Below are 14,315 nucleotides of genomic sequence, written 5' to 3' on the forward strand. Positions count from 1 at the left end.
GGGTTCCTGCTGTTAAAAAACACACCATTCATGTGCAAGGATATTTGCTGGAGTGTTTGTTCCCAAGAGCAGAATGTGGGAAATAACCTAAACAGATATTAATAGAAGAATGGATATTTTTGTGGGCTGTATTTATTCAGTTTAGTTTAAGTAGTGAACTAGTTGTCGGTGCATATAATAACATGTGAAAAGGGAAATCGTTGAATGAAAATGTAGAAAGAGGCCATACATACAAAATTTTATAATATAAATTCCATGTATTGTTTTCTAATGCGTAGGTATACAAATGTTATAAACAGATTAAAATGTTTCAAATGGTGAAGTGAAAAAGTTTTTTTCTTTAAAATGAGATTAGTATATAGATTATAGAAACATATCCTTAGTGTTTTCCAAAGTAAATGGGTTTTAATATGTGATGAATCTGTGGTAGTAAATAAATTTTTATTAAATCTTTTTCATAGTCTCTTATTAGCTTGCAAATCTCAGTGATTAAAAACTTTTAATGGAGCAATATTTTATGACTATAACAGAGAGACTGCATTTGTGTTTATTAAAAAATGGAATACACTATGCTAAACATGTGTGTTACAAATAAAGTGGAAGAAATCAACGTTCACAGAAGAACTATGTCTAAGTGCAGAGTTTCACTTTCCACTCTGATAAGTGAACACTGAGGAATAAATATTAAAACTAGATAATAGAAAACAATGTACTTGGCTTCTGGAAATCAATCAGAGATACAAATGATCTCACTTCTCCATGGTAGTGACAATCAAAAAATAGACCTCAGTCTGCTTACATGGTCTTGAGAGTTGCTGTCATTCCTCATGATTAGTTTGGACAGCTGCCACATTATTTCCATGGTGAGCTTTATATATCCTTAAGACTGACCATCTGGAATTTCCTTGAACATTCTGTCTCTGCTAAAAGTAGATTCACCTCCAACCCTAACGTGCAGCTCCAGATAAAGGCGACTCACCTGACTCTACCTTTGCCTAACATATCCACTCAATGTCACTGATGCTGCCTAAAGAGAAGCAGAATTTTGGATGGGGATAAAAATAAAATTCAGTTTAATTGCTGCTATGTTTATTGAAATTCTTGAAAAAGGAAGATGGCCGAAGTTGTGACGTGAAGGTGAACTAGTGTGATCTAAATACACACTGAGGTTGAGACTGTTGGCTTCTTCTGTAGGTGACTTTCTTTGTCTTCCATGGTGATGGCTTAAACTGGAATAGCACTTTGCTTTCTGAAGCCACTTTCACACACACTACTTCAACAATCCTTTATGGATTAAAGAAGTGACAGAGAAATGAGCAGTGAAAGAGAGGATGACCTAATTGAAGACACCAAGTCTCCTGGGTTCCTTGTCCAGTGACCAATGTCATGTCACCCTTAGTAAAACAATTATTGCAATTTCTGAAGTTCACGTAAAGGATACATCCTGTCAGAAACGGATGTGAGGACTGTTTAATGTAGATAAAATAACACAATAAAACAAAATTGTTTGAAGCTAAGCACACTCAAAGAGATGTAGGCTATTATACAAAGGGATATTATTTGGACAATGGAATCAAGTGGGGAAAGTTATGAACTGTTCATTGGCCTGTGACAAGGAGCAACTTTATATGAAATGGACAGAAGATAGGGAGGAAAGAAGACGGGGGAGGGGAGGAGGGATACCTTGCACTTTCAAAAGAAATTGTTGAAAAGATCTTTCTAACTAAAATTCTGAGGTTTCTTTAAATCCACAATTTGCGCCAAGATATTCCAGCACAGATTTGGGACTTATATTTGACAAGCCCCCCATATGTCTCCTTTTTCCCTCCAAGCTTTTACTCTGACTTGCTGAGTCTGTAGTTGATTGAGCATGTAGCTTTACAATTGCTAAAAATACCCTAAAGCCAAGCTTCTTCTCTCAGTATTTATGTATCTGGTAAAATGGCCAGTTAAGCATCAGAGTTTTCAAGCCTTGGCCAATATTCTTTAGTAAACACTCCTTTTGTAAGCTCAAAGCCCACGTGCAAAGGTATTCTATATTTTGTTTCAATGCAAAGGCAAAGTCAGAGACTAAAAACCTCAAGATCACGGAGGAGATTGCACTCTTCTCAACTGCTTTGGTCAACGGTTGCCTAGTGCGGCTTTGGAATTCTTACAGTTACTACTACATAAAGCCGTCAATCTGACTGAAACCAAAAGCAACCACAAACTGTTCACTAAATGCAGATGTAGCCCCCAAAAGAGAGAGTCAGCCACAGAAACTCTGGAGCTTTTTATCACAGCTCCTCTGGGGACAACAGAAATGCAGGTGCTGCCCCAGCATGCAGATCAGTGCACCTGTGCAGAGGTGGTATGCATGTCAGGACTCCAGGCTTCCATGGCAGTCTTCACCTTGTTTGTGTGTTGTGTATTCCTAGCAGGCAGCCCTTGCTACATCACTTGCAAGGTCCAGTGCAAAACTAAGACATGAAGTCCTTAGTTCGAAAGCTGGAGAAGTGATGAAGGTACAACGCAAACCTATTACCCCTCACTGCATATTCTCTCTGTTTTACGTTTGCCATTTAATGTCATGTTTACTTGTACAGAAAGACATTCCTGGGGGCAAATCACTCATTCTAGTTGTGACCCTAGCTACCCATCCTGGGAATTACACATGTGCACCCTCCAAGATGCAAAGTTCTACCCCCAGTCAATCCCTGTGCAGGTACCATGGGGAACTCAAAGTGATTTGCCTCTTTATTTCATGTGCTTCCTGCCTGATCCATGTTAGATATGTGAACTCCAGAGTATTCCACCAGTTCAGAGACATCTGAAGCATCTGGATCAAGGATGGGTAAGAGGTCCACTCCTACCCTGTAGTTTGCCTGAATGTGGAGAGAGAGAGAGAGAGAGAGAGAGAGAGAGAGAGAGAGAGAGAGAGAGAGACAGAGAGAGAGAGAGAGAGAGACAGAGAGAAACTTCCACTTACCTCCACAGGGCACATGGTAACACATGTAGGTGCTTCTGGGGCTTATGCCCAAGATCCCTGCCATGGAGGGCTATGGTGATACCTTGCCATCTGTAGGGATGAGAGACTGAAATGACTGGGACCTAAAGGACAAGAGAGCAGATAGCCAAAGATCCATGCAAGTAAAATAAGAACACTGAGTTGATGCTCCAAGACATGTTCCATTTTCTCCTCCCCCATTACAGAACACAAATTTAAAGATAAATTGACACGAATTTTAAGAGGCTGATTCCAGAATACTGAACAGCAAATGTAGGGCTCTGTTGGATCTCGGGCTTCTGAAGCTTGCCCTGCCAGGAACCCTGCTGCCTGACACCATTTGACCAGGCCAATCTGTAGACATTTCTCCAAAGCAGAGTTCATTTTAAAGTCCAATGAATGCAGGCAGTTTTCAGCAAAACAAAAGCCCAGTGCTTTGGACATTCTCTCCAGCTTCTTTCTTAGGAAAGAAAGTTTTAGCAATATTTTACAAGTTAAGTCTTCTCTCCTACTTTTGTTTATATATTCAAGCAGGATTTTCTCCTCATTCTCACCTCTTGTCTGTTCATTTTTAAATGGTATTTGTGATTTCAGGTTGGCAGGTTGGATGTCATTGTTAGTTTAGTTTGGCAAGTTAAACAGCAAACATGATCTGTCTGATTTTAAAAAAAAAATGAATGGGTTCTCTCAGTAGGCATGAACTTTCTCCAACTTGTCTCTGTTTCTCACTTCTGGACAAAAATTTCAAATTGTAGAATTCAGCATATACTTTCAAATGGTTTATGAGTGCTTGCAGTTTGGTAGCAATCTATTCATTGGTCAGTTTTGCTTTGTTTTGTTTTTCTCTATCATATTCAAGTATGCATAGAAAAATCTTTCCTCATCATATAAACTCAGATCAGATTCCTTGCTTCTCAAGGGTAAAAAATGATAATTCTACATGGAGGTTTCAAACTCACAGCTCAACTTCTCAGCACCTGTTAGACATCAGGCTGAAAAACTTTGACTGTGAGAAGAGCCATGATCGTTTGTTCCTGGCATCCCCTTTTTGACTTTCCCTTCTTCCTATTCTCTCTCCTCCTCCTGTTCCTCCTCCTAAGGCTCTATTCTTCTGTTTTGAAGGAATGAGGAACTGCCATGGCCCTCTCTGGCTAACCCTGCAGGGCTATCACCAAAGACTAGATGTAGATGGCCAAATACAGACTTAATATAAAACATGTGCGAGTTCATTGGGGAAACCTACAGGGAAATGAATAATTACAGAATTTCCTAATGTGTGAAACTTCTCTTGAACTCTACCACTGTCCTCCATATCACCAAGAGCTCACGTTGATGGTTCGTCCTGAGCATCTTACGCCTGAAGGTCTTTTCCAGGATAGATAGCCCTCCTGTGTGGCATGACAAGATAGCTTTCCTACCACTATCTTGGTGTTACTCTTGGGGAACTGCTTCTCCTTAGTCTACCTCCGCATGGCTGCCCCATCAGCCTCGCCTTGTCTAAAAAGTATTCTTCTCTCTTGCCAAAAATGACCCAGTGTACAAATCACCCTGTTTGCTGTACAAGGAAATATCAGCCAGAGGATGAGATGGCGTGTCCCTTTGCAGCAGACTCCCACAATCTCAACAAGGTGGATTTCTTGACACTCCGCTATTACACATAAACAATCTTGTGAGCACAAGAAATGAAGTGGCGGCCATACCTTAATGATAGAATAACATGCTAGACAATGCACAATGCAAAGAAAAACCATGGTTTCAAATAAAAATTCAGGAGCTTCCATGAAGAAAAACGGCAGCAGAAAGACAACCTATATGACAGTCTACTGCCTCCTAAAGCAGCATGTCAACAGTGAATGGAATGGAAAGAGCTAGTCTAGTAGAGATCCACAGAGCATTGAAAAGAGATGTTTCTATGATGGAAAAGTGACTCCATCAATATTACTTGCCATTGCCAATGAAACAGCCATAATTGCAATTCCAAGCAGGACATAGAAGCAGAGCCACGGAGAAAGGTTCAGGAGCCAGGCCTGGCCCGACCCTGGACCAGGTACCTCCTAAGTGGTGCAATCACCAGAGCTGTGCACATGTTGTTTAACCCCTTGCTTTCTCTTTTCACTCTTCAGGAAGAGGCAGCCAGAATTCTCGCCCAGCAGCCAGTGTCCGTCGGCACATGTGCAGCTTTGAAAACCCCCACACTGCAGTGAATGTGTAAGAGAAGCTGCATGGACATGGAGTGTTTTGCCTCTTGCTTTCTCTCTCCTGGGTATTTCCACTCTCTAACATGGAACCAAATGTGGTGCATGCTATCAAGAATGAGGGACTCATGGACGTGCCGTGGTTTGCACGACTGCCTTATCTGATTGTCCATTGTTCTTAAAAGGACACTGTCAAGCCGTTAGTTTCTCTGCTTATTTTCTGTTCCAATGCAGCACTCCCCCCAGCTTTAAGGATTCACTTTGGTCGGTGACTCCCACTCATGAGCTCGAAAGTGAATCTTCCCCTCAACAAATTTGTCAGCTTCTCCTTGGCAAACAGAGCCTTTTTTTCTTTTCTTTTCCTTTTGCCTTTTTCTTTTTTGCTGTTGCGCAAATGTTTGAAATGATCCTGTCTGCATTGAAGTAAAAGCTATAGCTGAAATTTATGAAAAGTTCCACAATGTGGGTGCGTGAGGGTGGGTGCCAACATGGGCTGGGCATCTCCCCCACCTTGGGGAACACAAAACAAAGGTTTTGTGAGTCCCACTTAAAAGCAAATTTTACAAATAAATAAAAACAAATTTCCCAGCATTCCAAATGATTTTTATCAGACATTCAAGTCTGATAAAAAATCGGTGCATGTTTGGTCCGATTTTTGACCTTTAGCTCTTGACAGTGTCTCTTTAAGTTAACCAAAGCACCTAGACCATGTTCGATTCATTGTGCATGGAGTCTGTGGTCTTTCTCAGCTGTTCCTTTACAGCCCTCCAAACTCCTGGGAGAGTCAAAGGTACACATTCCTGCAGCAGGAGGGAGCCCACTGATGAGGTGTCTGTGGCTTGAATAGCTCTTCAGATAGAAGAGCCCAATTTGTTTCAATGTTTGGTACAGAACTGGCGGCAGAGGCTGGTAATGGAGCCATGGCGTCTCTTCCCTTTACTCAGTGACGTGTACCAGGAAGTCTGTTGCCTCCTTTACTACTCTTCCCTGTAGAAACCTATATCCAAACAATGTAGTCTCCATCAAATCATCCAGACATAGGGAGGACACATTGGGTAGTCATGTCAGTATGTTTTAGTGGCATTTTGGAAGCCCCTAACAGAGCCACTGTACCATAGCTGGATGCCTTCTCTGAAATTCTTCCAAGTCCAAAGGCACAAAGTGTTTCTTGCACCAAGGGTGAGTCTGACCAAGGACACAGCAAGGAGATCCTAATTTGTGATAACCGCTGGCTGCCTGTCAAAAGGGATTGATAGGGATGGGTGGATGTGTTTGTCTTGCCATGACAGCAGGGCCAGAGAGAGGAGAAACAACTGACATTTCATGACTTAAAGGTGAGTTTCTACAAACAAAAGTAAAAGCCAAGTATACTTCTTTGGTGGTGATTAAAGAAGAAAAAAAAATACACCTATCAGCAAAGCTAACAGGTGGGTTGTCAAGAACTTTAGGAACAGGCTATTCAAGCCTCGCATCTTCAACTATAAAGGAACAGAGAAATCAGTGGCTTTAACCTTGCTTCCCTTAGACTAAGACCAGATATTTTTAGTCATGGTTGTCTGGGAGAAATGAAAACAAGAAAGTGTTCTTTCTGTAACCTTCATTTCCCACTTTTTTCTTTTTAAGAGCATACAAAGAGACTAACATAAGAAATAAACTGGATCATTGTGGTCTGTCTCTGTCTCTCTTGCCCCTGAGGAATAATCCAGGCAGAGCAATGCAACTGCCCTATATTTGCAGGGCAGTCTGTGATTACTGAGGGGCATCAAGTGACCGGCATTTAAAATCCATGTCTAGTAGAAGGGACCATAGAAGACAGGCTAGTGTTTGACCTGAACTTCCTTCAAAAGTAACACCTACCTGTATTTCCTACAGGAATCTAACAACACGCAGATCCCATTACTAGGACAATACCCTGGTACCAGCATAGTATATTTTTAAGATTTTTATAATAATTTACAAAATTATTAAATTTTGTAGTTATATTTACATGTGTTTGTCCACATATATGACTATAGTTACCCATGAAGACCAGAAGAGGGTGTTGGATCACCTGGATCCTGAGTTACAGATGATTGTGAGGTACTCCAAGTGGGTACTGGGAACCAATCTCAGATTTTCTACAAGAGCAGTGCTTCTGGGCTAGTTCCAGACCACAAACATGACGTCTTATGTAAACTCTGACAAGAGAATTTTTTTCATCAGTTTGCAAATGACTGAAAACCAAAGATCCTTTGAAACTTGCTTGGAAAGGTTCAATACTCCTCAGCATCCTCCTCTAGTTTGGAAATGACTTGGTAATTTTCTCAGAACAGTAGATCTCATGCTGGGAGCAGAGCTCTAGAGATATCCATGCTGCGTTGATGTCGATGAGAAAATTAAACTTGGGATATATTTTATCTTATTGGTTTATTAAAGATATCATGGAGTTATAGAAAAGCAAAGTGATGTGTGTATTTGTGTGTGTGTGTGTGTGTGTGTGTGTGTGTTTGTGTGTGTGTGTGTAAGTGTGTGTGTGTGTGTGTGTCTGCGTGTGTGCTGTCCTTCATCCTGGGTCATATAGTTGGAAGGTGTAGAAATCAACTGCTCTGAAGATTACTAGATAAAGGTCAAATATTTTGACTCTGTAAATTATGTATTTCGTTAAGACAGTGGTTCTGTGACTAACCCATGTTGAGGACAGAATTCAGAGGGGAAGGAGAAACTTCACAGCACTGCTTAAGATTATCTACAGGAACTCTCGAGTTCTCACATAATAAGAGTCAATCTGTCTTCAAAAGTACATTCAAGATTCTCTTTATTACGAGTAATGGTGAGTAGGCAAGAAACTTTAATTATGTTCCTAGTCCTCCACAGTGGAGAGAATGTGCTACATATCCAGATTTTTCTGTAACGTTTTCAAGAAGTGGAACTAGTGTAAGTGTGGAAAAACTAACTTGGGGCTGTCTGGGAAGACAGAAGCCCGACTCAAATGGTTTCGAACAGTTCCTCTGCCTATGAATCAGCAAGAGTCACCACCTTTCAGACTGCATGCTGGTGCCAACTGGCTGACGCATATGCAGGTGAAAAGATGGACAGCGCCACCAGAGGCTTCTTGGGCCAGACTCCAAGAGGTAACCTGACACCAGGCTGAAGCAGCAGGGCTATGGGAGGCTACCCCAGTGCTGGTGGCTCATGGACTCTATTCTTGGTGAGCCTTTCTCTCCCTACTGGAACTCCATGGCATTTCCTGATGCTCTTGTTTCATTTACTTACATTGCTGTACTAATTAACTGATTATGGAGAGAGAGAGAGAGAGAGAGAGAGAGAGAGAGAGAGAGAGAGAGAGAGAGATATGAGGGAGAAGGTATGTATGTGTCTAGCTCAGATAACAACTCATGGGAACCGGTTCTCTTCTTCTACCATTTGAATCCAATGTTGATTCTCCAGATCTTAGGCTCAGCAGGAAGTGTTATCACCCAGTGAGCCACCTCCATGGCCCTATTTCCGGTTTTTTAGAAACAAATGCTTGCCTCCTCAGGTTCTGAGGAGGGACCTTTCCCTTCTTGACAAGATTTTGTCTTGCCTGTGGCTCTCTGGATACTGCTGTAAAGCTCTTCAGCCTGGCAACAACATTGGCTTTTTGTCTGCCTCCTCTTCTGGCCGCTGGTGCAGGATGCTTTCCTCCTATCTCCAGCCCGCCCACCCACTGTTCTCACTTTAGAGATCCCTGGAACAGAGAGCGTGTCCTCTGCAGATGTAATCAGTACTTACAGAAACAAATAAAAGAGACAGACTCACTCTGAGTGCCAACAATACACTAATCTCTTTATCCAACCCACTCCCAGCTATTCTTTAGAATGCTGTAAGCAGGGCGGTGGTGGCACACGCCTTTAATCCCAGCACTTGGGAGGCAGAGCCAGGCGGATCTTTGTGAGTTCGAGGCCAGCCTGGTCTACAGAGCGAGATCCAGGAAAGGTGCAAAGCTACACAGAGAAACCCTGTCTCGAAGAAAAAAAAAAAAAAAAAAAGAATGCTGTAAATACTGGGGTTTTTGTTTGGGGGCGGGGCTTGTGACCCTTACCCAGTGGAAGAACAATCAAAGCAACAACCTTGAACTGTTGACTTCAGGATTGCAGCCACAGACCTGTCAGTTTTGTATGGGAGAATGAAACCTTGTATTCTCCCTATCCATCTCCTCTTCCTGTGAGTCCTACTGTCACTATACTTCGGATCGCAGCCTGTGTCCCCAACAAGTCAGGTTTGGCTACTTGTCCTGGATGAGCCCATAAAGAGAGCCAATTTAATAGTGAAGGCAAGAGAAGGGGATTTATTCAGTGCGACCACACTGAGATGGGCCCAAAGAGATACAGCAACTCCCCAAGTCTATATTCTTGTCCTGTCTTCAGGGTATGGTTTAAATAGAAAGCAGGGGGTATGCAGAGCTAAGCAATCAGGCCCAAGGATGCCTCTGCCCACCATTGGCTTAGCCTCAAGTCTCTCCTTCAAGATTGCCTGACAAGTTGTAAAGTTCCTGGGGTTTCAGATGTTTCTACTTCCAAGGAGGCGATCCTAGGGAAACACTACGTTCTCCAGGCCCATTATTTTATAGTCTGATAACCAGAGAGGCTCAAGGTACATTGGTTATACTACTGACCATTTCAATAATTGTAGTATCATTAAATATATTTAACCACCAGAGGTAAGTTAGCCCTGACCCACAGTGTTTTATCTTCAGGAAGGAGGTTATTTTCTATCTGAAGTATGTCTTTGAAAGTCAAAACGAGGAATGCTTTGAGACAATCATATGGAGTTTTCTAAGTCTGATTGCTTTGTTTGCTCCCCTGCCCCTCTTTTTGAGACAGAGTCACATGTAGCCCAGGGTGACCTGGAACTTGCCATGTAGCTGAAGATCACCCTTGAACTTCTGATTCTCTTGCCTCAACCTCCTCATACTGAGATTACAGGTATGTATCACCACACCTGGTTTATGCAATACTAGAGATCAAACCTAGGGCTTCCTGCACACTTGGCAAGCAAGCATTCTACTACCTGTGAGCTACATCCCTAGCTTTTTCTTAAGATTAAGAAAAAAAAAAAAAAAGGTAAACAATGGAAGCAAGAAGCTGGTGGCCGAAGCCCAAACACTAAAGTTATCTGGACTTAAACATAGCTTTCATTTCACAGCACTATTCTATGTTGAATGTATTTTTTCTCTTGCAACACCCTAAAGTTTATGTATTTTTCTCTTCTTAATAACTATGAATTTCCAGTCTCTTCAGGTAGGATGCTTACTTTTCACATGGAGCAGGATTGTGTCTTTATCTGAACCAGTGACTGCAATTAACTTGACTAGTGTTTACTGAACACAATGAGAGCATCTCAGAATATAGTTGTGTTTGTATTTTATGGTAGTTCATCACAATACCATCAAAAAGCATTTAAAAGCAGTGGTACACTTTTCTCCTATAAAAATTTTATTTATTCAGTCTACAAACAGTGCTTAGTAGGTGTGTAGATCCACAGACCCTTCAGATTGTCTCTGGACCACAGATGAAAAGTGACTTATCCTGAAGGAGCACTTAATAACCCGTGCCTCAATGTCTATGCCATGATGCATTTCCCCCACTATCTCTGATTTTTACAAAGCAATTTATTTTGTCCTTGGGAAAGGTTAGTCTAATTTTTATAATCCACCAAATGCCCTGGGGCATGATATCTGTTTCCTAATTAAACAGGACTTTACAGATAATTTAGAGCAAGACTCTGAGGGAAAGAATGCTGCTAATTTTAACAGTGATAGTGAAAAATCTCCCATCACAAGAATAAAAATTGTGTTGAATTAAAATAGAACTAAATTGCGATTATAGCTGCCTGCCTGATCATCAAAAATACTGTTAACATTTGGGTACGATCCAAAATGAGGCCTGGGGTAGATCCTTGGACAGTAATAAAAACAGCTGATGGTATAGTCAGTGAAATAAGTAAAGTAGAAGAGCCACTACCTCAGGGTTTTCCAGGAATGCAAGGATACCTTGCAGCTAGTTTTAGGGGGAGACTGAGCAATGTTTTGTTGGGAACTACCTTTCCTGCCAAGTCATGAGGTCAGAATTTTAGCTGTCATAGCTATTTTTGAGCTTTTTATATTCAGTATCTGACTTTAAAATTAATCTCAACTTCTGAGGCTCACTTCACTTTTCAAGGTTATAAAATATAAAATGTTGAACATTACCCTCATCACAAATATTCTAAGAATCATATGTAAGTTTTGAAGCCTTCATTCTTGTCTTTCAAAATGATCCAATAAACCATTGTTTTAGCGAACATTTTCTACTTTTTTCCCCCTTCAAACAAAAGACTGCGGTGTGGGACAACCTATTCCACACCTCCACCTAAGAAAGAATGTTCACTTTCCAATTTCTTTTAATGTCACAACTTTGTTCTTTTTGTGTTCTTTTTTCTGTTGCTTTAATAGATATAAAGAAAAAGCAAAGTCCTAAAAAAGGGGGAGCAGAAGAAAATTACTTCTTTTTAAGTATTAGCAGTGCTTTTATTAATAGAATGGTGTGGTAAGGTGTCACCATCTGCCAAAAATTACATAGAAAATCATCAGAGTCTCTAATAGCAAAATCTAAACTATTGCAATATTTAGAACAAATAAGATTTGTGGTTGCCTTAAAACATTTTGTATTTTCTTCTTCAGGGTGACTTTCCTCTTGGTTGGTGTGTTGGGATTTCATTGGGGGGTTAAGGCTGATGTGTTAGCTGTGTATTCTTGTGGCAAAGGATCTGAGAGAATCAACTGAAAGGAGGGATGATTTATTTTAGCTCGTGCTTTCGAAGGTTTCAGCCCATGTTCACTGGGCTCTGTTGTTCCTGAACTTGTGCCAAGGTGCAACCATCTTGATCAAGAGCATGTGGCAGGTCAAAGCTGTTCACCTGACGGTGGCTTGGAAGCAGAGGGGAAGGGGCTGGCTTTCACTACAAGGCCTCTCTCTGGAGAAACCCCCTAAGCTATGAGTCTCAAATACCTTAATCCTTTAATGAGGTCAGAAGTCTCATCATTCAATCACCTTCAAAAGTCCATTTCCTCCCTCAACACCTCTGCTCTGAAAAAGCAAATTTTCAGTGCACAAGCTTTTTGAGAGGCACATAAGAACTAAGCCATAGCAGCTGAGGAGGTTGGAAGCATGGTGGTGTTCTAGAATTTTCCTTTAGCAAAGGTAAGTGGAAAGAGACCCAAGCAGGGTCCTTGGCCTTAGTGACCACTGCTTTCTTAGAACCTTAATTTTGGCTCATTTGCATCAAAATTGGCGGGAGGATTAGTGCCAGCTGTGAGCACTGTGTTAGCCCGTCCTGTTGTCTCTCTTCTGCGGTGTCTGTATTTGAGTATCCCACTCCTAACGGGCAGCTGAGAATCTGAACCCTTATGTGAATTGTCATACATTGTACGCATCAGGAATGGTGTTCTAAGATGAGCAAAAAGAACATGGGAAGTGACGAAATCCTGCAGCCACTGACATATTTTTTTTCCTGGTCTTACCTCCTTGGCGCAGGCGTCCTCCCTATGTTCATGCTGCTTATGGAAAGTACAAATCAGAATGAGCAACCGAGCGCTTCTAGTTCATAAATCCCACAGCACAGTGAGAGTAGCGTTATATGTGGGTCTTAAGACTAACCCTCTGTGTTGTGTTTTCTGCGGGAAGCTTAAGTGGTGTGTGTGTGTGTGTGTGTGTGTGTGTGTGTGTTTCCACTTTTTTTTCTTCCAGTAGTTCAATAATCATTCAGTCTTGTAGTGAAAGGTCATTTTAATTTGTTAACCACTTCATTAATTGCCATCAATGGGACTGTTTCATTATCAGCGTATGTGTGGTTGCGAAGGGCGTACTTTGTGAAATTGTCTAGCTGAATGGAAATAGCCATTTTCGGCAATAGACTAGGCTTTCTCACTAAACCTTTCTTGGGTTAGCGCTTCTTTCCTTGGCATGAGTATTCTGGTCCCCTCTTCAGAGGCGGTCTATGGTAGCTGAAGTTGCCAGTATTTGATTTCCTGTAAGGGGGAGCAGGGGAGGTGGATGGCGCAGCTGAACTGCGCAGCGTTGGGGGTGGACATGATTCAGATGCGTTTTGTCCTCTGTGCAGGATCCATGTGTAAGTAAACCCATCTCTATTTTATTCGTAGTTCTAACGGCAAGTCTGTGTCATGGTCTGAACCAGGTGGAAGACAGGCGCCTAAGGGACAGCACGTGTGGCAGCGCCTCTCTGTGCACGTGAAGACCAACGAGACGGCCTGCAACCAAACGGCCGTGATCAAACCCCTCACTAAAAGTTACCAAGGCTCTGGCAAGAGCCTGACCTTTTCAGATGCCAGCACCAAGACCCTTTACAATGTGGAGGAAGAGGACAACACCCCCTCGGCTCGCTTCAGCCCTCCCAGCAGCCCTTCCATGGTGGTGCACCGACGCGGGCCACCCGTGGCCACCACACCACCTCTGCCGCCTCACCTGACCGCAGAGGAGACCCCCCTGTTCCTGGCCGATTCCGTCCTCCCCAAGGGCTTGCCTCCTCCTCTTCCGCAGCAGCAGCAACAGCAACAGCCGCCGCCCCCTCAGCAACCCCCACAGCAGCCCAAATCCCTGATGGACCAGCTGCAAGGCGTGGTCACCAACTTTGGCGCGGGGATCCCGGACTTGCACGCGGTGCTGGCAGGCCCGGGGACACCGGGGAACGGGCTGCGCTCTCTGTACCCACCCCCGCCTCCCCCGCAACACCTGCAGATGCTGCCCCTGCAGCTGAGCACCTTCCGAGAGGAGCCCATCTCCCCTCCTGGGGAGGACGACGATGATGACAGCGAGAGATTCAAGCTCCTGCAGGAGTTCGTGTATGAGCGCGAAGGGAACACGGAGGAAGACGAACTGGAAGAGGAGGAGGACCTGCCTGCAGCCAGCAAGCTAACCCCCGAGGATTCGCCTGCCCTGACGCCTCCTTCTCCGTTCCGAGACTCGGTGGCCTCTGGTAGTTCGGTACCCAGCTCCCCAGTGTCTGAGTCAGTGCTCTGCACCCCTCCAAACGTGACCTACGCCTCTGTCATCCTGAGGGACTATAAGCAAAGCTCTTCCACCCTGTAAAGGGGGGGGGGGGCGGTGTACTGTGCACGG

The 14,315-nt window shown here is 43.0% G+C and overlaps 1 protein-coding gene across 2 annotated transcripts in view; it reads left to right on the top strand.

Annotated features, from left to right (window-relative positions):
• The window catches only part of Grm1 (glutamate metabotropic receptor 1), a 360,861-nt gene extending 346,576 nt beyond the window's left edge, over positions 1-14,285 (top strand). Inside the window, exon 8 of one of the 2 annotated variants that reach the window (XM_059272378.1) lies at positions 13,340-14,285. In XM_059272378.1, coding sequence (XP_059128361.1) covers positions 13,340-14,285 — 946 coding nt within the window. Of the gene's footprint in view, positions 1-5,109; positions 5,171-13,339 lie in introns of those variants that run through there. The other variant, XM_059272379.1, reaches the window with a different exon arrangement.
• Positions 14,286-14,315: the final 30 nt, after the last annotated feature.

Source organism: Peromyscus eremicus, chromosome 8b, assembly GCF_949786415.1.
Source record: "Peromyscus eremicus chromosome 8b, PerEre_H2_v1, whole genome shotgun sequence".
NCBI classification, from domain to species: Eukaryota; Metazoa; Chordata; class Mammalia; order Rodentia; family Cricetidae; genus Peromyscus; species Peromyscus eremicus.